Raw genomic sequence first — 22,535 nt, forward strand, 5'->3', positions numbered from 1 at the left:
ATTTGCCCCTGGCGGCTGTTCCGCCAGTGTATGAGTGAGTGTGAATGTTAGTTTCTGTTTGAGCACTTAGGCTCAGTGTATGAATGTGTGTGACTGGTGAATGCAGATGTAGTGTAAAAGTGCTTTGAGTGGTCGAAAAGACTAGAAAGGCGCTATACAAGTACGGAGCACTTTACATTTTACATTTACTTCACTGAGAGTGATGTTTTCAGGTTTCTGCTGCTAAGAGGCTAAACCACTGAATTAATACAGCTTATGTAAAGGTTGCATTTGAAACATCAAACAAGAAAGCACTGGTAGAAATTGTGAAACATTGAAATTCAATGCCAAGGAGGCACCGTTCAAAGGAACCTTAAAAGCTTTGCAATGCAACATCACACAGGTTCAACATCATCAAACAATTTATAGTCGATCTGATTAATACTCTAGGAGGACAGCGTTAAAGTATGGAGCCTGTAAATAGCCAAAAAATACCCTAAAACTGCACATTCAATTCAAAATGTCTGACTTCCAGTTGGGTTTACAATTCAACAGGCTAGAAATGATACATCTGCCCCCTAAATTTTGTACAAATGGGGCTGCTTCATTGAAACATTGTAGGGGGGGCTATCGAGACAATTTTCTACTATCTCTGACAGAAGAGAGATATTCTGCAGTTCATCATCTCTTTTTAGGGCCAGATAACATTCTGAACTACTTTGGCTTTAGTTTCTTCTTTCCACTGTTCCAAACAGTTTTTTACAGTGCATTATAATTTTGTTGCCTGTGACTGATGTTAGGAAAGCAGCGTTTTTGTGAGACTGGATGAGTGCCTGGGCAGTTAGTCTCATCGCCAGCTGACAGAGGGGACTCTCGCTTGGATTTAAGCTGATTGAACATGAGTTCTCTCTTCTGAATGTTATCATCACTGGGTATCTGCCTCATTCTGCTCTACGTGCATTTGTTGGTGTTTCTCTGTGTAAAATGTATCTTCAGAATTAAGGCAGGGAAAGATTCTGTACATCTAAATGGGTATGATGACTGAGTGGACTACCATACAGCACAATGGGCTGATGACACTGTCAAATATTTGAAGGTGGATTTAAAGTGGAATCTGGAAATAATAGAAATATAATTGAATTAATTAGAATGTTTAAACTCTGTGATGTCGTCTCATGCTATGTTCAATTATATGATTATTTATGTTAAACTGGTATCTATTCTCCTGACATCTGGGGCGTTTCTGAAAAATCATGACATTAGTTTTCTTCATGTTTCCTGCCAGGGTCCAGTTCTGACAGGACTGTTCTGCTATGTCCAGCTGTTGCTATAGTCCTGGAGTATAGTTCAGTAGGAGACAGTAGGACAAGGTCATCAGCATAAAACAGAGCCTTCAGCTCTATCTAGGAGGGAGGACACACTAATCCAACTCAAAAGCAAGTTCATGTATATATTAAACAAATTATGTAGTTTTCAGCAGTCACTAGCGGTGTGGTTTTTAGATTACAACCAGGTGTGTGCTCATACTTGTGCTCAAACTCGAGCGAGCAAAATGCAACACACAGAGAGCAAAACGCGAGATACAGCTGCAGACAACATGCTGGAAACTCAAATAAACTCCCACTGCAATGTTACAGTAATATTTTTATCAGCTTGAGGTTGAACTAATTCATGCTCATTACATGATAATGGTATACTGTATGTCTGCGTTAGCTCACTTGCCGCTTTTCCGTAACTATCGTTATTTATTAATCTTTCACCAGAGGCTCAGCAATATGAGAACAGCAAAATTTATTGGATGATAACAAAACGGTTAGTGAGCTAGACTGAATATTCTATATGAGATTGTTGCCAAACTTTACAACAGTTAAGCTGATGATACACGGGGCAACTTTTTGAGCACTGCTGCTGGGCAATCTTGCTAGTGGCAAGTCCGACTATGTTTTGAACGGATAGCGGCGGTGCGGGTGGTGGAGTGGTGGGGGAAGGGGATTACAGTAGAAATCTTTACTCATTACCATTGACGGCAACGCACGATTGCTCTAAAAGTGTATCATTAGCTTTAAACTCAAGTGAGTAATGTTACTGTGGTGAATGGGTCTTCTGTCACTGTGTTGTTGTCCTGCCCCATTATGTTGCATTATTGTATATTATGTGGGTCATGTAAGTTACGGAGTCTAAGACTGTGGAGAAGGTGTGTACCTGAGTATCGCTAAAACAACAATAATTCAAAACTAACAGCAAGTTAGTCCGTTAGCTAGCAGTTCCTGCCTTGTTCATCACTGGCTAGTAAAAAAGTCGCTCCACATTTGGATAGTAATATAGGTCGCGTTGGCTGGTGAAGTAATGTGGAAAGCCATTCAGTATTTTGCACTGAAAAATGTCAGCAACTGGTCTGCGCTAGCCGGCAAGCCTTATCTAACTTGAGCCAGCTAAAGCACAAAATCACAATATATTTCACATGCTTTGCAGTAATGTTAGTTTACCTGTCCAATAGGACAAAGCCATCTCTGGGTTGTTTTTTTGTAGATTCCGATTCCTTCGCATAAAAAGCAGAATAGTAATAGTAACATAGAAAACAGGCGTGTGGTTCATTTTTAAGTGAGGTTAGAGCCCTTGACAAAAGGGCAGTAAAAAAGTGATCTATTCATAAGTGTTTTAATTGAAAAACTATATATAGTCCCTTTAAAGAAAGTCAGACTTTAGATGCAGCCCTGATGAACACCATTCTAATAAGTGAAGAATTCAGTTTGTTTGTCTCCAATTTTAACAGCACAGCTGTTACAGTGATTTAACCAGATTGTCTACCAGTCCGTAATAAAGCCCTTCATGATAAACAAAGTCGAAAGCTTTATTAAAATCAATAAAATAAGTTAATATCTTACCATGTTTGAGCATTTTTGTTTTAATGTTGTCCAGACCCCAAGCTTTCCTGAAGTGATTTTTTCCTTGTCGTCACTACAATTGGGAGATTGAGAAGATTCTCTCCCTCTCCATCCCCAACAATACACATTTGTTTTCAAAACAATGATAACTACGAAGAATTGTTAACAGTATGGCCATTCTGTAATCTTAACTCTTAAAAGGCCATGTATTACCAACAACACATACATTTAAGTCTCTTGCCATGGATACCTTCAGCCGGCCACAGCGCTGTGTGTAGGTGAGTTGTTAGTTATACAGTGCAGTACTGCAGTATCATGCAGTAGTTTGAGAGAGAGATATTGCATTATATGAACAACACAATGATTTTATGATGCTATTTCTCCTTCAATCAAGTGGTGTAGAGATCTCCAACTCAATACTCAATAAACTACAGTTCAGCCCAGTCCAGTAGTCCATAGTTATTGTAATACCGGCTGGCTGTGTTTATTCTGTTGGTTGAGTGTCTTGCAGGACCTTCAGCTGGTCCTCAATGGTCTTTAGTTTCTGCTGTAAAGCTGACACCTGAACACAAAGGAGAAGGAAGAAACACAAGGAAGGGTTAAAAATATTAATCACATGAAAATTTTCACACATGGTTGTCTTAATTGTATGCTAAATGCTGACTGCTACTAATCACACCACTATGTCACTTTGCTTGAGACGGTATTGCAGTATCAGTTCATGTACAACACTAGTTGTGGGTACTATTATGTGTAATGTCATTGCCAGTAAGTCTTATTTTATTTTATATACTTATTTAATATATCTATGTCAATTTACCTCAACCTTTGTGCTGCTGTAACACCTGAATTTCCCCTATGGGGGATCAAAAAGAATCATTGGGAAGTTAGACAACCATGTGGTACAGTACTAATGGATACTATTAAATAAATAAGACATAAATAATTATGATTAGAATTAGAATCTAAAAATACAGAAAAACTAAGTAATGAATAAATTTTAAAAAGTATTAAAAGAAACTATTTCAGAATTAAAAGAATTATGGTCAAATGGTATTTTATATTAATAACAGACCCTTCCAAATTTAACACTTTAAGATCTTTTAATGTAACTGGATTAGGCGGACAGAATCTGTAGGCAAGGGAAAAGGTTTTGGTATTGGTTCTGCTTTCCATTTGTATTCCAAATAGTATTGACCGATCTCGTATGAGCGGGCTATGGTTGCATGCAGCTAAACGATCTGTGTGGAGAGCAAAAGAGGCGGAACCCATTGTCTGAAATGCAATCTCGCAACCCAGTGGCTATCGTCAGATGTCAATTTAACTTTTTTCAATCTTATAACCCTACAGATTTGCTTTTTATTATCCTATTATTAGATTGTAACAGCGCACGGTAGAGGAAGTCTTGGTCCGGATAGCCACTGTATGGATATCCGCTGCAGTTACACCTGTCAATACTGGCATGTAGATGTCTTCAGGCTGAGACTCTTATCTAACAGGTTGGTAAAGGTTTGGCCAAGTACACTCAAGTTACAAACAACTTCCTCTCTCATGGCGAAGCCTTGCTACTGCCCAAACTTTAAGTCAATCAGATTAATTCTCTAGAAAGAGTTTGTTAAAGATATGGAATCTGTAAATTGCAAAAAAATTACCAATAAATTCACAAAATGTCCAACTTCCTGTTCTGATTAGGGTATGACTTCAAGAGGCTCTTTTAAGTCTTGGGGTGATACAACAAAATACATCTTGTAAATCTGGGTGAAAAGTGCCACAGGGCTGCTCTGTAGGGGGAACTGGCGAGCCATTTCACTAGAACCGTATCACACTCAAATCTTTGTTATTTCTGACGTGTGTACAATGTTTCCTGAGTTTTTTAGCACCTTAAGCCACTTAAAAATGTTATTCAATTGGGGGGAAAAGAAAATATTTCTTGCAATACAATAGGGATGTTGCAGCGATCGCTGCTCTGGCCCTCTGTGCCTCACTGCCCACTGCTCACCTTACTGTCCGTCTGCTGCCTGACATGAGCAGGAACTTTGGTCAGGTAGTCTGGAGATTGGACTCTGCAGAGGATTTCCTCTAGCTTTGGAACAAGCTTTTCTCTGCTCTGGGAGAGCTGCAGGATCTGTTTCTCAATGTTCATCCCACTCTGAAAGAGGAAATCATATAATACATTCCATGTCATACCAGTTTGCATTTTGATTTTGAAATGTAGGAAGAACATTGCAAATTCAATGCTACAATTTCACATTCAATTTCTAATATGGTAGGGAAAATTATTTGTCAATAATTTTCATCGTAAAGATCCAGTGTGTATTATTTCTGAGGATTTATTGCCAGAAATGCAATATAATATCCATAACTATGTTTTCAGTGGTCCCTTTAATTTTTTCTGAATTCTGTGTTAAGTACATTTTGTCATCAGAGTGTGTAATCATGTGGTGGATAAATAAAATGTCAACAATTCAAGAAGAAAACATTACAAATGGAATAATATCAATGAATTTGATGTATCATGCAAATATGCATATAGAAATATTCAAATGTATGTGCAATTATTTATGGGGACAATTCACAATGTTTGCAATTGTTGCAAAACATGCATTGTGAACTTTCCCCTATCAAATAAGTTATTACTTGACAGCCTCCATATGCTGCTGAACACATGGTATAAGTGGGTCTGATGGAGGCTACTCTCACATGGGAAAAAAACCTTCATGTTTACAAAGCCTGACTGGACGGTGTGTGGGTGTACAGCTGATGATACATGGTGCAACTTTTAGAGCAATGGTGCTGGGCAATGTTGCCGTCAATGTTAATGAGTAAAGATTACTACCGTAATCCCCTTCTGCCATCACTCCACCACCCACTCCGCCCGCGCCCGTTCAAAACATAGTCAGACTTGCCATCAGCAAGATTGCCCAGCAACATTGCTCAGAAAGTTACCCCCGTGTATCATCAGCTTAAGTGTGTGTGTGTGTGTGTGGAGGAGCTGTTGAGGCCTGCACTCGCTGAAACACAGACACAGAGAGGACAGAAGCAGCGTAGGTAAACACTAGAACAACGTTGCGCGACCTAAGTTCAAATGAAATGAACTTGGCTCGTTACAACGAGCGAGAAGCAAAGTTGCCTGCGTGTGTGTGTATTTGTGTGTCTGAAAAAGGTTTATCTTGTGCATCTCCCTTGGGGGTTTTTTGTTTTGTTTTTTAATATAGCCTGATAATATATTCTTTGTAACTCTTTAGAGAAGAGTGGAGGTTGTTTTGGGTGGAGGTGGGGGGGGCACTGGATTTGTTGGGGGGCATGATATTACAGTCGCAAGGAAGATGATACAGTGGGTACGGAAAGTATTCAGACCCCTTTAAATTTTTCACTCTTTGTTTCATTGCAGCCATTTTCCAAAAATCAAAAAAGTTCATTTTATTTCTCAGTAATGTACACTCAGCACCCCATCTTGACAGAAAAAAACAGAAATGTAGAAATTTTTGCAAATTTATTAAAAAAGAAAAACTGAAATATCACATGGTCATAAGTATTCAGACCCTTTGCCGTGACACTCATATTTAACTCGGGTGCTGTCTATTTCTTCTGATCATCCTTGAGATGGTTCTACACCTTCATTTGAGTCCAGCTGTGTTTGATTATACTGATTGGACTTGATTAGGAAAGCCATACACCTGTCTATATAAGACCTTACAGCTCACAGTGCATGTCAGAGCAAATGAGAATCATGAGGTCAAAGGAACTGCCTGAAGAGCTCAGAGACAGAATTGTGCCTCTCCTCAGTGCAAGACACATGAAAGCCCGCATGGAGTTTGCTAAAAAACACCTGAAGGACTCCAAGATGGTGATAAATAAGATCCTCTGGTCTGATGAGACCAAGATAGAACTTTTTGGCCTTAATTCTAAGCGGTATGTGTGGAGAAAACCAGGCACTGCTCATCACCTGTCCAATACAGTCTCAACAGTGAAGCATGGTGGTGGCAGCATCATGCTGTGGGGGTGTTTTTCAGCTGCAGGGACAGGACGACTGGTTGCAATCGAGGGAAAGATGAATGCGGCCAAGTACAGGGATATCCTGGACGAAAACCTTTTCCAGAGTGCTCTGGACCTCAGACTGGGCCGAAGGTTTACCTTCCAACAAGACAATGAGCCTAAGCACACCGCTAAAATAACGAAGGAGTGGCTTCACAACAACTCCGTGGCTGTTCTTGAATGGCCCAGCCAGAGCCCTGACTTAAACCCAATTGAGCATCTCTGGAGAGACCTGAAAATGGCTGTCCACCAACGTTTACCATCCAACCTGACAGAACTGGAGAGGATCTGCAAGGAGGAATGGCAGAGGATACCCAAATCCAGATGTGAAAAACTTGTTGCATCTTTCCCAAAACGACTCATGGCTGTATTAGATCAAAGGGTGCTTCTACTAAATACTGAGCAAAGCGTCTGAATACTTATGACCATGTGAGTCCATCTGAGTGTACATTACTGAGAAATAAAATGAACTTTTTTGATTTTTGGAAAATGACTGCAATGAAACCAAGAGTGAAAAATTTAAAGGGGTCTGAATACTTTCCGTACCCACTGTACATACCTGAACGTGAAGATGTAGCTGACATGTGTGGTCTACCACACCGATGAGGCTTCCTTTAGGTGGAGGAGTGACGTGGACAGAGAGGAGGTTGTCTGCTCTATGAGGACTGTAGATATGGAGGCTAGAGATCCGGCTCAAAGTACAAACAGCTGAGCTAAAGCGAAGGAGAACTTCGGCCTGGCTTGGTGAACATTCTGCCCACACTGAAAAACACAACATACACGCAACATGGAAGTAAACCACTTTTTCCACATGTTAAGTAAGCAATCCATTCATTTATTTTAAACCAAAAACGTAACGTAATGTATTTTGCTATTTGGTTTAAATCTAGCATTCATCCATGAAGTGCTATTTTTGGTAAATAAATGGTTGTTTTCAATTGTTAAATTGCTTACTTGTAGGTTTTTCTTTGGTCATGCCACACTGGGCTCGTAGTGAGCGGGTCACTCGGATCACTTCCTGGACCAGCAGGAAATCTCTTTCCTCTTCAGGGAAATGCCAGTGTACCTGGCAGGATGGGGAGGTTACAAAAACACAGCTGCTAAAATAAATGGAAAGTTGAGAATCCTTTAAAAATAACAGAACACATTTAGGAGTTAAAGCATGTATGATCATGATTCACGTTAACATGAACATGTGCTTTGGGGAAGTGGCTTTGGAGAGAGGCCTGGAGACAGGGGTGGGATTATTTCAGTTAAATACTTTCAAAATTTAGCTGTTTTGGGGACCCCTGGAGATCTGGCGCAGTTACCAGCATTGTCCAGTTGGCACATCACTGTCACAGCTCCAGTGACCCCCTACTGGGTGGTCTGTCTGCACTGTCTGCTTTTGTTTACAAAACCCATTTCCAGAAAATTTGGGATATTTTCCAAAATGCAATAAAAATGAAATCAGTGATTTGTTCATTGATTTGAACATTTATTTAACTAACAAAAGTACAAAGAAAAGATCTTCAATAGTTTTACTGACCAGCGTAATTGTATTTTGTAAATATAAACAAAGTTAGAATAAAATAAGATTGAAGAGTGCACAGAATATTCAAGTAACACCTGTTGGGAAGACTCCACAATAAGCAGGCTAACTGGTAACAGTGAGGTGTCATGATTGGATATAAAAGTAGCCACCAAAGGCTCAGTCTTTGCAAGTAAAGATGGGCCAGGGCTCACCCCTTTGTGCTAACATTCGTGAGAAAATGGTACAACATGTCAGTTGTCAGTTCAAAGGGAACGTTTCTCAACGCAGGATTGCAGAGAATTTCAGCCTTTCAAAACCAGCAGTTCATAATATTGTGAAAAGTTTCAGAGAATTTGGAGACATCTCAGTGCGTAAAGGGCAAGGTCGGAACCACTGTTCAGTGCGTCACTTTTGAGCCCTCAGGCGGCACTGCCTTAAGCAAGGATTGTACTTTCCGTGTACGTGAGGGTCCACGAGACGAAAAAATCGTCATTAAAGGGGATATGCGTAGGCTCTGCGTTTTTTATGATCTTCATGCGCCAACTACGCTACCAGGGAACTAACCAATCTACTGCACATGTGTGGAACAAGTCCGTCAAGCTGACTCCAGAAAGTAATATAAACAGAAGTAGTCCGCATCCGTGGGGTCTGCAGCTGTCTATGTGCGCAACACCTATTGTTGGATCTGTGTGTGCCGTCAGTCGGTGTCAGTCGGATGGTGTCTTTAGAGTTTGACATGTCCAGTCGGGCAGCATGTTAAAGCTGTAATGCCTAGTGTCTATACATCTACAGCTGCTTTTATCTGGATCAAACAGTCATAACATTCAAATACGAATGACAGACTGTAGTCTTTAATTAACATGTTTCACAGCTGGGTTAGGCTATAAATAAAATAAAGAAAGTGTCTCTCTTGCAATTATACATATGACATTAGTTTTGCTTGCTCTGTGCCAACCAATCCACCTTTTTAGCTGTTGCAATGGCCAATACAGCCCATATAACCAATACAGTTTTGCACTTGCCAAAAAACTGGTTCCATCTCACTACTTGTGACTAAAAGGATCTCAAAATGAATCGATTTCAGTTATAAGCGTTATATTTTAGTTGAGGCTAATTATAGCTCACCCAGTCCTTTCAACCTGTTGAAATACCTTTAAAAGGGCCAATACAACCAGTAACAGGTAGTTTTCCACTTTCCAAAAAGTGCAGCCTCGACCCTGTGACTTAAATAAGAAAAAATAGGCAACAAAAGTCTGTCTGGTCAGTTGCTGTCTGGGCAGAGTGGACTGACAGTTGGTTTTCTGAACATTCTAAAGACTGAAACATCTACTGCCAACTTTAGAATGTTGGTGTTAGTTGGGCGCTGTCTGAGCAGTGTGCAGGCAGCTTTAGAAACCATCATGCTTCTGAGACAAATAAAGCCACATGGGCTCGGGTGTATCAGAAAACCATTGTCTATTAACACAGTCCACCATTGCATCCAGAAATGCAACCTGAAACTGTATTATGCAAAGAGGAAGCCATACATCAATTTTATGCAGAAACGCTGCAGAGTTCTCCGGGCCCAACATCCTCTCAGATGGACAAAAAGACAGTGGTACTGTGTGCTGTGGTCAGATGATTCCACATTTCAGCTTGTTTTTGGGAAAAATGGGTGTCAAGTTCTCCATACCAACAATGAAAAAGACCATCTAGATTAGGGCTGTGCGATCTGACGATATCTATCGTTTGACAATGAAAAAACGTCTATCGTTTAAAATTATGCTTTATCGTTTATTATGTTGTGTCGCAAATTCCACACTCCACGCTTTGCACCGCAGTGAAGTTAATTTTAAGTTGGAGATATGACTAAAAAACTAATATCCAATAATAATATTCATAAAAAAGGTGTTGGAAACTTTCCTCAGAGAATTTAGGCGTTTCTTAAAATAAGGGGGAAAAGAATATCGGACGATATATCGGCTATCAGATTTTTCAAATATCGAAATCAGTATCGGACTTAAAAATCTCATATCGGTCGGGCTGTAGTTCAATCACACCTGAGTAATGCTGAACCTTTAAAAGGAGAGAGCACATATCGCTCTCCACCTCCGCTGATAGCATCTGCTGCAGGAGGTAACATACTTAAATACAGATCAGTCACAACTGCACATATACACGCTCACACACCACACAAACATCTGTATACAGACACATCTGTAATCCAGAGGTGCTTTGTGTATTGCGTTGTAATAACAGCTGGTTGTGATGGCCAGTGTGCTGATTCACCCTTCGCTGTCTGTCTATAAATGTACAACGGTGTTTATTATTAGCATTCATACGCAAGAAAACCCCTCTTGAGACTGTTTTTCATGTTTGATTATTGGTCCCTGATTACGGGGAAGTACCTGGTTATCTATTAATCTTTATTAATAATTTCATAATACTAATAGCTGTATTAATATTGTCTTTGATTTGTTGCTGATAATCAAACCTGCCCCTACCAGATCCCAACACAGGACACTTGTGCAAAAAGAGGTTCTTAATCCAAATGAGTCATTTACTCCTGGTCAAATAAAGGTTAAAAATTAAAATAAGGGAAAGCATAATAGATCCCCTTTAGTAGTTGTAGTCCTACCAGCTGAGAGGAGTGGGGGTACCGCTGTAAAGACAGGCTGGTCTGGGCAGCAGCTTCAGGTCTAAATGGCTGGAGTCTCTGCCACAGCTCCTCAGTGATGAAGGGCATGAAGGGGGACAGCAGGGCCAGAGAAGTGGACACACAGTGATAGAGGACACTGCTGGCCACCTGCCTTACTGTGTTAGTCTGGACCACTGCCACCTCATCCTGCTGGATCAGCACAGGCTTCAGATACTCCTACAGGATACCCATACAAACAGAATAAAATGACACTGGTTATATTTCCATAATGGCATAACTACTGTGTGCTCAACTCAAACACACTTTACATTAATCTGTTAACATCCAACTTAACAAACAAACCTTTCTTTTTTTAAACTTTTTTAAATATATCACGTGAGTGATCCCTGCTAATACAAAGGAAACAAGTACTGATCTCAATTCAGGTATGTCCTTTTATTGATAACATCAAAGAATGCCACACACTTTCATAATGTTATATAAAAACTAATGTTCCTCACCATGTAGACATCACACATGCTGTGTACCCAGAAGGAGTACAGGGCAGATGTGACTGTATGCAGTTCGTAAGATTCAAAGGCCTGCTCACAGTGTACTACTGTGCTGTAGAGTCTGGAGCAGATCCACCGGTCCATGCTGCTCAGGGGAGTCGTCTGAATTTTGGAAAAGGGAAAAACTGTTGCTTAAGCTACATTACAGAGCCCTCTACAAAAAATCATGTTTTATGAAACTACATCTCAAAACGGAGCTTCCGCTGGGCTCCCTTCATTGTGTCACAGTAGATTTGTCAATTTCAACGTCAACACCTTTGGTTGGAACCAGTGTCTGTTTGAGTTACAGATTCTTCTTTTTTTTTTGTTACCAGTTCAGTTTGAAGTGACATGACTCAAAACATGGGTAGACAAATTAAAGTCTAAGCAAAAATGGGCACGGCCTATATCACAAGATGCAGCTCAGTTCTGGGAATGTGTGACTTACTATGTAGGATCAATGCTCATACCTTGATTATAGTGCCAACTCAACGCACATCTCACATCTCCACGCTGGTGACTGTATTTCTTGAGGAAGCTTAAGAAGGCCAAATTCCCATGCCAAGTTCTTGTCAGCTTTTACAGAGGAGCAATAGAAAGCATCCTGACTGGAAACATCACTAACTGGCATGGGATGTGCACGGCCCAGGAACGGAGGGCTCTGCAGCAGGTGATTGAAACTGCTCTGAAGATCATTGGTACCCATCTCTAGAGCATCAGTGATATCGGTGAGGTGAGGTGCCTACGCAGAGCCCAAAGAATCCTAAAGGACAGTACCCACCCAGCCACAGACTGTTCACCCTGCTGCCTTCTGGGAAGAGATATAGAAGTTTCTGCTGCCGCACGACCAGACTGCAGAGCAGCTTTTTCCCCCAAACTATCAGACTCTAAAACTCTTATTCATCCTCAGCACTGCTCCACTGATGATAGTTTATTCCTGTTTACCATTTTTCATAATTGATTCTTTATTAATGTATATTGTCTGCTATGTAGCAGAAGGGAGTTAGAAACTCAATTTCACTTTATAACTTGTTATATTGTGACAATAAACCTACCTACCAACTGCTGGTGAATTTTGGCATCTGCCACATGTGCACCATTCTATACCACCAGAATTGGTGATAATTAGATGGACTGATGTGGAGATATGATATGACTTAATTTTTAATGCCGTCTAGTGGCGGGGGCCTTGGAAGGTACTGTGCAACGTTTCGTGTTAAAACGACACTTTCTGTGTTGACTGTAACCTACAGGAAGTCGTTTCTTTATAACAATTTCGTGCAGGAACCCTAAAAATAATTAAAAGTCCAGTGGGTGGGTTCTTTGCTGTACCTCGTCCAGTTTTCCCACTGGTGTTGTGTTGTCACCCAGAACTCCCAGTGTGAATCTCAGCGTCTGCCACATTTTATTACAGAAGTGTCTGCAGCTCAGGACCTGAGAGATGGACAGACTGATGTCTTCTCCTGAGAGAGAGGCAGAAAAAAATACAGTGTGCTTGTACAGGGTCCAAAATTAACTTTTTGATGAAAACAAAAAAAAATGACGGGCTAAAATATGTTTCAACTAGCCATAAAACTGTATAAGATCGGGCTCTGTTTGAAACAGAATCGCTTTCTTACTACTGTAATAGGTGACTCAGAAGGAATCACTTTCGAGTGAAGTCATCTCTATGAACATTAGTTACGAACAGTCTTTTAGGGCAGCATTTACAGTTACGTGTGACGTCAGCAACCTGTCTTGCCTCTCTTCAGTTAGTCACTATCCTTAGCGTCAGCTAGTTAGCTAGCAGAAGCCTCTGAAATCAGACGAAACAAACTTGGTTGGTTACAGTCATGGGCTAATATGATAGTTCAGTGTTTAGTTCTTGCCAATGTTTCAAAAAATTGAAGCAAAAAAACTACTAAAAATATTTGTAGAAGAATTTCAGCTTGTTTGTCTGCCATCTTTTCCATTTTTCATGAGCTACCGCTGGCGCACAGACTGACTGTTACAGGGGCAGGATGAAGGCATCTTACGAGACAGGAAAAGATCATTCAATCCAGTTTGAACCACACTTGATGCCTCACTGTCCTGTGAGACACCTATTGAGACAGCATTTTTACTCATTTCGAACACAGCTATGATGTACAGTGACGGACAAAAATACACTCATAGGCCATAGCAATGGTTACACCTCTTATTAAAAGAATTGGGCAGCTGATGGTGGCACTGTCTCCAGGCTGGCCAGAGGCAGCGGCATGAACAGTTCGCAGGACTGGTTGGGAAGTCCAGCGATGGCTTGCCTCTCTATGGGGCACCTGAGGCTGCCGTCGTCTGGACCACTGAGGAATCTCTGTAGCGAAATATCCAGAGAGCCCGCCAGAAAAGCCATGTTGCTCGCTATCGCCAGCTTCTGGCTGTTGTAGCAGTGATCAAATGGAATGAATCAACATACTGTAATCCGTCCATCCATTCACATGCGCACATTCCTGGTGGATTACTTGGTACTGTGAACGATGTATTTCTACAGTTTACCTTGAAATGAAAGATAAAATAGTTGCCACTGTGATAACTTTCCAGAGTTTAAAAATCCTGTGTTTTAGTTTCTGATAAGCCCCTCAACTGGACTAACTGAATCGTATTCATTATCACATCATATTTGCTGAACACATTCATTATTCCATGAGAGTAAATCCTTCCAGGCACAAGCATGGGAAAGTGTAGGAGCACAGGAACAAGTGACATTCTTGCAGTGCAGTGCAGCTGCATTTCTTTGTTGCAAAATGAAATAAACTAAAAACAGCTCAACTTTTAAGAAGATACAGAACAAATCACCCACCAAACTGTAACGGGCAACAAGTGATTGAAAAGATCTGTGAAAAACAATCTGTAGTCCTGTCACTTTTTCACTCTAGTCCATCACAACTCATCTCTCTGATTCTAGTTAAAGTTGCACTGCATCTTCTTTTCCCTGAACACTGTTTCACATGCACACAGCACCACACATTCATTCACTCTTGACAAATGGCATTCATTGTCAGATAAAGTGAGCAGAGGTAAGTCACTCACCCTGCATCTTGTGAGAGCAAAGGGCAAATCTCAGAGCATCAGTCCCACACTCAGGAATCCCTTTAGGGAAGTCTCTTCTCTGTGAGGAAGCATATGGAGCAGAAAGATAAGAGAGGAAGTAATGAGTGTGCTCAGTCAGCCAGAAAGAAACAGATAGGAGAGAGGGGAGATGACCTGTGCTTCCATGGCAACCAGATGCTCCCTGGGATCAAGGTTCCCCTTCTTGACTTTCTCTTGAAGTCTCTGCGAGGAAAAAGAAAAACAAGGGAGAAAGAGTTTCCAAACAAAATGTCTTTTGAGGGAACAGATGGCTGTCTCCGAAGGCTAAATCCAACTACCATCAGCTGTTCTTCACTTCACCACAGAAAAACCTTATCAGTTCTCCGGCAATACTTCTCACATTCCAGACAATATTTGATGACTTTTCATCAACTCCTTCTGAGTGTGGAAATCATACTTTTTTTTGTGGTAATCCAGTGGTTTCATGCAAAATAAAAACAAAATAGCGTCTCACAAAAGCAGTTGTTTGCTTTGCTTTACTTTGAAAACTATTAAGTTTTGTGGTTTGAATTGAGGTAGGTCAACAAACATGAGATTAAAAATAAAAGAAATACAATATTATTAACAGATTTACAAATAAATATTCATTCGAATGACTATGCTATAAATAAAGTTTTCAGTTTCTGTTTACTACTGATAGTGGAAGAATTACAATGTTTTTCTTTTTCTCTTTCAAAAATAGGAAGCAGACAGGATATGAAAGGGTATATTGGAAATGTGGTATTAAAAAACCCCACTACACATTGATAGCAAAAAGTTGTACTGTATATTGATGGAGATGCTGTTCTATTTCCATAAATTTCCACTTTACTACTTAACTGGGGTGCTTGGGTGGGCTCAGATTATAATATTTCAGAGACCACTTTAAAGTGTGAATGATATCAGCAAGTCTTTAACAGTAATTTGCCTCCTGGACCAAGCTCACATGCTACCTACCTCTAGAGAGACTCCATGTATAACATCTAATGGATCGATGACATTTCCCAGAGATTTACTCATTTTCCTGCCATGTTTATCTCTCACCAGAGAGTGAAGTAGCACCTGAGAGGCACAATGGGAACAGGAACAGGAGAGAGAAAAACAACAGGATGGGCTTACACTGTATTCATCAGTAGTGTTTGTATGAATACTTATCTTTTGTTTGTTTCTCATTATACTTATAAGTACCTGTTTAAAAGGCAGCTTTCCAGTTAGCTCTGTGCCCAGCATCACCATCCTTGCCACCCAGAAGAAGATAAGGTCACTACCCGTCTCCAGAATGGAATTGGGGTAGAAGCGTTGAAGGTCAGTGGTCTGTAGGAAGTGAGGGTGAGATTAAAATACAAAGGTACCAGTATTAATTCAATCAAACATTTATTTAAGCTTCAAAAATAATTGAGGTGTCAAGTTCAGAATAAACCCGTGGGACTTGAAGCCTAAGCCATTAAGTATTAATTTAAGGCTGACAAGTGGATCTTGAAGAGGACTAAAAGAAAGTTGTCAGTTCTCAACAGCAAGTTGTACAGAGTCAGAAAAACAATACAGAATAGCGTGTGTCTGTGTAAAGATGGACATTACAGTCAAAGAAGAGTAATATTATTAATATAAATTGAACAAGACAGGACCCAGAATTGATCCATGTGGAACACCTTTTGTTACTGATAAAACATCTGATTGGATATTTCTAGCTCTGACACTGAAATCTTTCATAAAAATAATTCTGAAACCATCTACAAGCCACTAAATTTAAGTCAATGACGTCAATGCTTCCTTTTGTCCATACAAGACACAATATCGTTTACAATGAATGTAACAGCAGAGAAGGTACAATACATAGGTCTGATACCAGAATGGTGAGCGCACAAAAGAAGAATATTTGGGAGAAATACTTCGAGTTGGTTATTCATATACTGAGGACTGTGGAGGCTGTTGGAGGAAGTGTGGTACCTGCTCAGGCCAGCCAAGCATGGCGAAGGGAAACAGTCCAGAGGAGAACCATGTGTCCAGGACATCAGGGTCTGACATAGGGAATGTGCAGAGATGTAAGCAGAAAGGAAAAAGGTGTACATTTACATAAATGCCAATTACACCAGAGCAGCACTACAATGACAAACCTATTAATGTAGTGGCAGGCTTTTAATAATTAGTTTTTTAACCTATTTCATGAAGTTGGTTTTGCCTCTCATTTTGTTGTTGTAATAGTATGAGCAGCAAAAGTAGAAGTAGTCTGACCGATTACTGATACTGGTATTGATTTTAGGTGGTTATACAGTAATGAAAACATACTTATTCTGCAAATAGAGACCCTTTATCTTACACACTGAACGTTTACATTTGGTTGTTTTGATTAAATTTGATAATTATAAAAAAATCTGCATTGAGCAGGACATACTTCCAACTTTTTTCCAACAGTCCAACTTTTTTGTGTGTCGAGTGCATATAAGGTTTTTGAATGGGCTATATGGGAGTTCCAGGCCAAAACAGGTTGATTATGCCACCACCTGCTGGATGACATGTATAATTTTTGACGCCTGCCATGTGTACAGAATTCTATCCCACCTGCATATGGGACTCACAGACTATGAGGAATTTGAAAAAGTAGGTTTCGCACATTTCGCAATTTGCTAAATCACAGATTCGTGGCTTTTCTGCATCAATTTATAGTGGGCATGTCTTTAGTTACGTATAGGGAAACAAAATTCTGATGGCAGGTGACAATTTCAAATATAAAAGTATAATGGAATGCAGTAAGGTTCACAGGCATTCTGTATTGCTTTCAGATATGTATTCTCTGGTAGATCGGCTTTTCTCACATAATATCATCCCTGCGGAGTCAGCACACACGCAGGCATTGACTGAAGTAACATTTTTAAATGTGCATGTGGCACCTATTCACGTCAAAAATAAAAAATTAATTTTGATTCATCAACCCCTGGACTTTAAAGGTTCAGTGTGTACGTTTTAGAAGCATCTTGAGGTGAACCAACGGCAATTCGAAATCTCTTCCACACATCTGCATCATCAGATAATAAGAATAAAGTCATAATATTTTAACAAAAGCTACCTGCCCTATACTCTGCTGTACACTGACCTATGTTCTTGCTCTGCTGATATCTGCTTCAGACTGTCTGACAGATGTAGAACCCTGCTTGGGACTGTACTGGATACTGTACAGCCACGCATGCTGCCTTGCAAGGCCAGTGTCGAGTAAGATTTTCATCAGCAGAGCAAGTTAAGAGGTTAAAAAGAGGTAGGTCACCCTGAGTCAAATTGATGGCTTCCGGCTTCACTCTATATTTGACAGCAGCTCTCTGTCGGGCCTCATCCTCGCTCCGTCCCCAAACCCACTGCTCCTACCACACACACACACACACACACACACACACACACACACACACACACACACACACACACACACACACACACACACACACACACACACACACACACACACACACACACACACACATTGAATTGCATTCCAACAATGCGAAAACACATAAATCTAATATTTCAAAACATACAAATATCCACAGACACAACCTCTTGTTTTTCAGTAAAATGAGGAAGCTCCACTCGGTAAGCAGGGATCTGATGACCCCACCAAAGCTGCCTGGAAATGCACCAATCACTGTCAAGCAAACAGAGGTACATTGTTGGTGTAACCCATCTGTTATAACAAGAGCTCATTCATTATCAGAGAGGGGTAATGTCACCCACATGTCATACCAGTAACAACCATTGTTTGTCCTCACACCACTTTTCAAATACAAGAATTTTGTCCAAGTCAAAGGTCAGGACAGCCTACCTGATGTTGGACAGCCAATTCTTCCATTTCTTGGTGTAGAAATGAGGAATGATTTCCAGCTGTCCGTCTTCCACAACCTGACAGGGAAAGAAATACTCAAATTTGAGTGTTTACTAAATGCTTTCAAGAAGTTCAATGATGAGATAAGATCACTTGACTGCTTAATTCTTCACTATGTTTTCGTATTGAAACCTGACATGGTTACTTATAAACATGTGATGCCACTTGTACTACAAATTAAACCATTAATACATAAGGGTTGACCTAAATATCTATATCTCACAGCCACAAACTTACCTGTATAGCTTTTTTAGCCATTTCATCACAGCGGACAAACCACTGCTTCTTTAGAAGAGGTTCAATGACATCTCCAGAGCGGCTGAGAAAAAAACATGGGGATGAGAGAAAACACAAAAATTGCCACATTACATTGCAGTCTCTATTGTTTCAGAAGGATGAAGGAAAGCAAGCAAGATGCACTGATTTATGCAATGTTCTGCAGAGTGATAGTGCACTTAAAGTTCTTCTTCAGGTGATGCCTGTGGGACTGCAGGTCAGACTTGCTCTGCCAGACAAACGTCATTTCTTCATTGATACCTTCCGTATCAAAGCATGTATTGAAACACATTAGTTAGAGGAGGTTTACCGTATGTTGGATATCAGTTACTTACTAAGAAGTCTAAAGTTTCCGCTTTTACGTGCTGTCAGTCATTTCTTTGAACAGCTGCTTTTGCGCTCACATTTATCACCCTCAATGCAGAACAAAACCTCTACATGTCCTGTTTTTAATAACACTGTGACTTAATATAGCTGTAAATTTGTTAGAGCAGTTATTGTTACATAGCCACATACTATGTGGGAGTTACTGGCCAAAACATGTTCACCTTTATTATAGCGCCACTTGCTGGTTGACATGTGACATTTTTTGTATCTGAGGTGTGTCCAGGGGTCTATACTACCCCTTTGAATTTCACTTACATAAAGTTTACTGTTGGCTGCAGTATGGCTTTTACCATCGGATGAATAAAAATAAAATCTGAGCAGTAGCGTGACTCCCACCTTGGGCTTGGACCCCTAGTATCATAACACATAGGAAAGTATGATGATATTGGGTTTTGCATATTAATGATAGTATCATAAAAGAATTACAAATTCAAATTCTATGTAAACTGTTGCTGTATTGTTGCGCTTTATGCACTAACCCTACTGAAAATCATGTAATTTCCCTGAAAGAGATGATAGATAATGTTGTATTTTCATCTTTATTATGAGCTCAGTGCTTTACTTTATTTATGTTCTTTACTAGTGTCTATTTGGATAATATTAACTCTGCTGTTGTTGTGTTATCGGCCGCTTATAGATGTTACTTGTAGGAAAGAAGGCAACAACTTTTCAGTGTGGGCTGTGTTGTGTATCATTAACAGCAATCAGAGTAAATTAAGTTTAAATTAAACAGTGCTGCTTTGTAACTTTGTATCAAGGAGCAGGAGCAGAGACACAGATGCACACAGGAAGTCAGTCTAGCTCAGATAAGTCCAGTGTTTTGTGTATTCATCTACCTGCAGATGGGTAAAATCATGGCGTGATTCTTCTTTCCTCTGAAGAGCTTCTTCTCAACCAGGGCATCCACAACAAGCTGTCTGGCATCAAAACGCTTCACTCCCTTATAAGAGACAAAAGTGACACATAATGATGACAATAAATCTTCATATTTTTGGCTCTGTACGCCACCAGGATTTGAAATGAAACAACTGATTCAACTGAAGTGCAGACTTTCAGCTTTGATTCAATAGGTTGAACAAAAATAGTACAAAAAGTTTAGGAATTGCAAATATTTTTATACACACCCCGCTTATTTCACCAAAAATGTTTTGTTCGTGGGTCTTACTGCCTTAAGTTTTGTCTTCAGCAAGTGCAATTTATGAGAAATTGAGATCAGGTGACTTTCACAGTATGTTTTAGGTCACTGTCCATCTTGAAAGTGAAGTGAATCTGGGCAGACAATACTGTACATCCCTATATACTTCAGTATTCAGCAGGCTGCTTCTGTCACATCATCAACTAACACTAGTGACCCAGTGCCAGGGGCAGCCATGCTTGCCCATGCCATCACACTGCCCCCACCGTGTTTTGCAGATTATGATGTATGCTTCAGCCATTCCAAACCTTCTCCATTACTTATTTTTTTCCCATCATTCTGGTACAGGTTAACCTAAGACTTATGTTAAGACTTATGAACCTTGTGGTGAAGTCTTCTCTTTATGGTAGACTTGGACAATGATCCTCCTGGGGAGTGTTCTCCACTTGGCTGGATGTTGTGAAGGGGTTTTTATTTACTATGAAAAGGATCCTACGACTATTCACCACTTTTGCCTTCCGTGAATGTCCAGGCCTTTTTGTGGGTTTTTTCTCAGAATGTATCATACTGTTGATTTGGCCCCTCCTAATTACTGCTATCTCTCTGCAGCCTATGGATGGCCTGTTTCACTAGCACTGAGAGCTCCTTTGACCACATGCTGTGGGTTCAAATGGCAGCTTCATTGCAGTGAAGCTTCATTGCAGCTTCCAGATGCAAATGCCACACATGGGATCAACTTTAGACCACACCTGTCCATGAAACAGCTTTAGAGTGAATTCTCTAATTGCTTTTGTTCCCTGGAAAAAGAGGAACTGAATGACACTGATTATCTTGTTACCATGGCACCTGTCAGTGGGTGCGATATACGTATATATGTCTATAGACATTAGACAGTGAACATTTTGTCCTCAAAGTTGATGTGTTAGAAGCAGGAAAAATGAGCGTCAGGATTTGAGTGAGGGCCAAATAGTGATGGCTAGATAATTGGGTCTAAGCATTTTCAAAACTGCAGCTCTTGTGGGGTGTTCCCGGTCTGTAGTGGTCAGTACCTATCAAAAGTGGTCCAAAGAAGAAAAGAGGTGAACCGGTAACAGGGTCATTGATGCATGTGGGGAACAAAGGAAGGTGTGGTCCGATCCAACAGACAAGCTACTGTAGTTCAATTTGCTGGAAGAAGTTGGCCTGGTCTGATGAATCATGTTTTCTTTTGCATCACGTGGATGGCTGGGTGTGTCGCTTACACGCTTACTGGCGAACACATGGCACCAGGATGCACTACAGGAAGAAGGCAAGCCAGCAGAGGCAGTGTGATGCTTTAGGCAATGTTCTGCTGGGAAACACTGGGTACTGCGATTCATGTAGATGTTACTTTGACACGTACCACCTACCATGCATGGTCTGTAACAAATGCACTTTAATGGAAACAGTATTCTCTGATAGCAGTAGGGCTGGACGATATGGCTAAAAATGTTATCACGATAAAGAGTTTCATATCTTTCGATATCGATAATTATCACGATAAATATAAATTTGTTCTTTATTTTGAGTTTAAAGCCTGATTGAAAGTTGAAGAAACCTGATGGTTTAATTAAGTCCTAAATCGTGTATGATTCAAGTGAATAAAATCAAACATTTATTGAATATTTATTTATTTATATTAACATTTGTTATATAGTTATTGAAATTGACAATTTTTGTTATTGTTTTATTGTCCAGCCCTAAATAGCAGTGGCCTCTTTCAGCAGGATAATGCTCCCTGCCACAGAACAACCTACCAGCACACCCTCAGAGGTCTAGTGGTGTCCGTGCCCCGACGGGTCAGGGCAGTTTTGAGGGTGAAACGAGGATCTACACAATATTAGGCAGGTAGTCAAAGTTGTGGCTGATAGGTGTATTAAAGAGCTGTAATTCCTAAACCCTCCCTCCAATTTGTATATGAATAACCTCAAATTAAAGCTGAGAGACTACACTTTAAGTCCATATTCATTATTTAACTGTAACTTCAATATGTTTTGATAAACAGACAAAATAACAAAACTTGTGCCAGTGTCTAAAATAAATGGACCTGACTTTTACAGGTGAACCATATTTCTTCGCCACTTATATGGTACTACATATAACTAGACCTGAAAGCAGGTGTAAACAGGGTCCAAAGCCCCCAGTGCAAGCCGCACCCGGCAACCAATGAAGGTGAGGCAAGTT

At 40.2% G+C, this 22,535-nt stretch overlaps 1 protein-coding gene across 2 annotated transcripts in view; it reads right to left on the reverse strand.

Annotated features, from left to right (window-relative positions):
- Nucleotides 1-2,816: 2,816 nt before the first annotated feature.
- Nucleotides 2,817-22,535, reverse strand: part of vars2 (valyl-tRNA synthetase 2, mitochondrial) — a 39,675-nt gene continuing 19,956 nt past the window's right edge. Inside the window, exons 14-30 of one of the 2 annotated variants that reach the window (XM_038724281.1) lie at nt 20,035-20,138; nt 18,773-18,854; nt 18,476-18,552; nt 18,211-18,298; nt 17,927-18,020; nt 16,615-16,685; nt 15,856-15,981; nt 15,625-15,729; nt 14,803-14,871; nt 14,629-14,707; nt 12,913-13,043; nt 11,551-11,703; nt 11,030-11,266; nt 7,854-7,965; nt 7,459-7,661; nt 4,864-5,013; nt 2,817-3,426 (exon numbers count right to left, since the gene is read on the reverse strand). In XM_038724281.1, the coding sequence (XP_038580209.1) occupies nt 3,349-3,426; nt 4,864-5,013; nt 7,459-7,661; nt 7,854-7,965; nt 11,030-11,266; nt 11,551-11,703; nt 12,913-13,043; nt 14,629-14,707; nt 14,803-14,871; nt 15,625-15,729; nt 15,856-15,981; nt 16,615-16,685; nt 17,927-18,020; nt 18,211-18,298; nt 18,476-18,552; nt 18,773-18,854; nt 20,035-20,138 (1,959 nt within the window). In that variant the 3' untranslated portion in view covers nt 2,817-3,348. Of the gene's footprint in view, nt 3,427-4,863; nt 5,014-7,458; nt 7,662-7,853; nt 7,997-11,029; nt 11,267-11,550; nt 11,704-12,912; nt 13,044-14,628; nt 14,708-14,802; nt 14,872-15,624; nt 15,730-15,855; nt 15,982-16,614; nt 16,686-17,926; nt 18,021-18,210; nt 18,299-18,475; nt 18,553-18,772; nt 18,855-20,034; nt 20,139-22,535 lie in introns of those variants that run through there. The other variant, XR_005445047.1, reaches the window with a different exon arrangement.

Source organism: Micropterus salmoides, unplaced genomic scaffold (genome assembly GCF_014851395.1).
Source record: "Micropterus salmoides isolate LMB-PRFRI ecotype aquatic unplaced genomic scaffold, ASM1485139v1 Ms_hic_scaffold_17, whole genome shotgun sequence".
Classification (NCBI taxonomy): domain Eukaryota; kingdom Metazoa; phylum Chordata; class Actinopteri; order Centrarchiformes; family Centrarchidae; genus Micropterus; species Micropterus salmoides.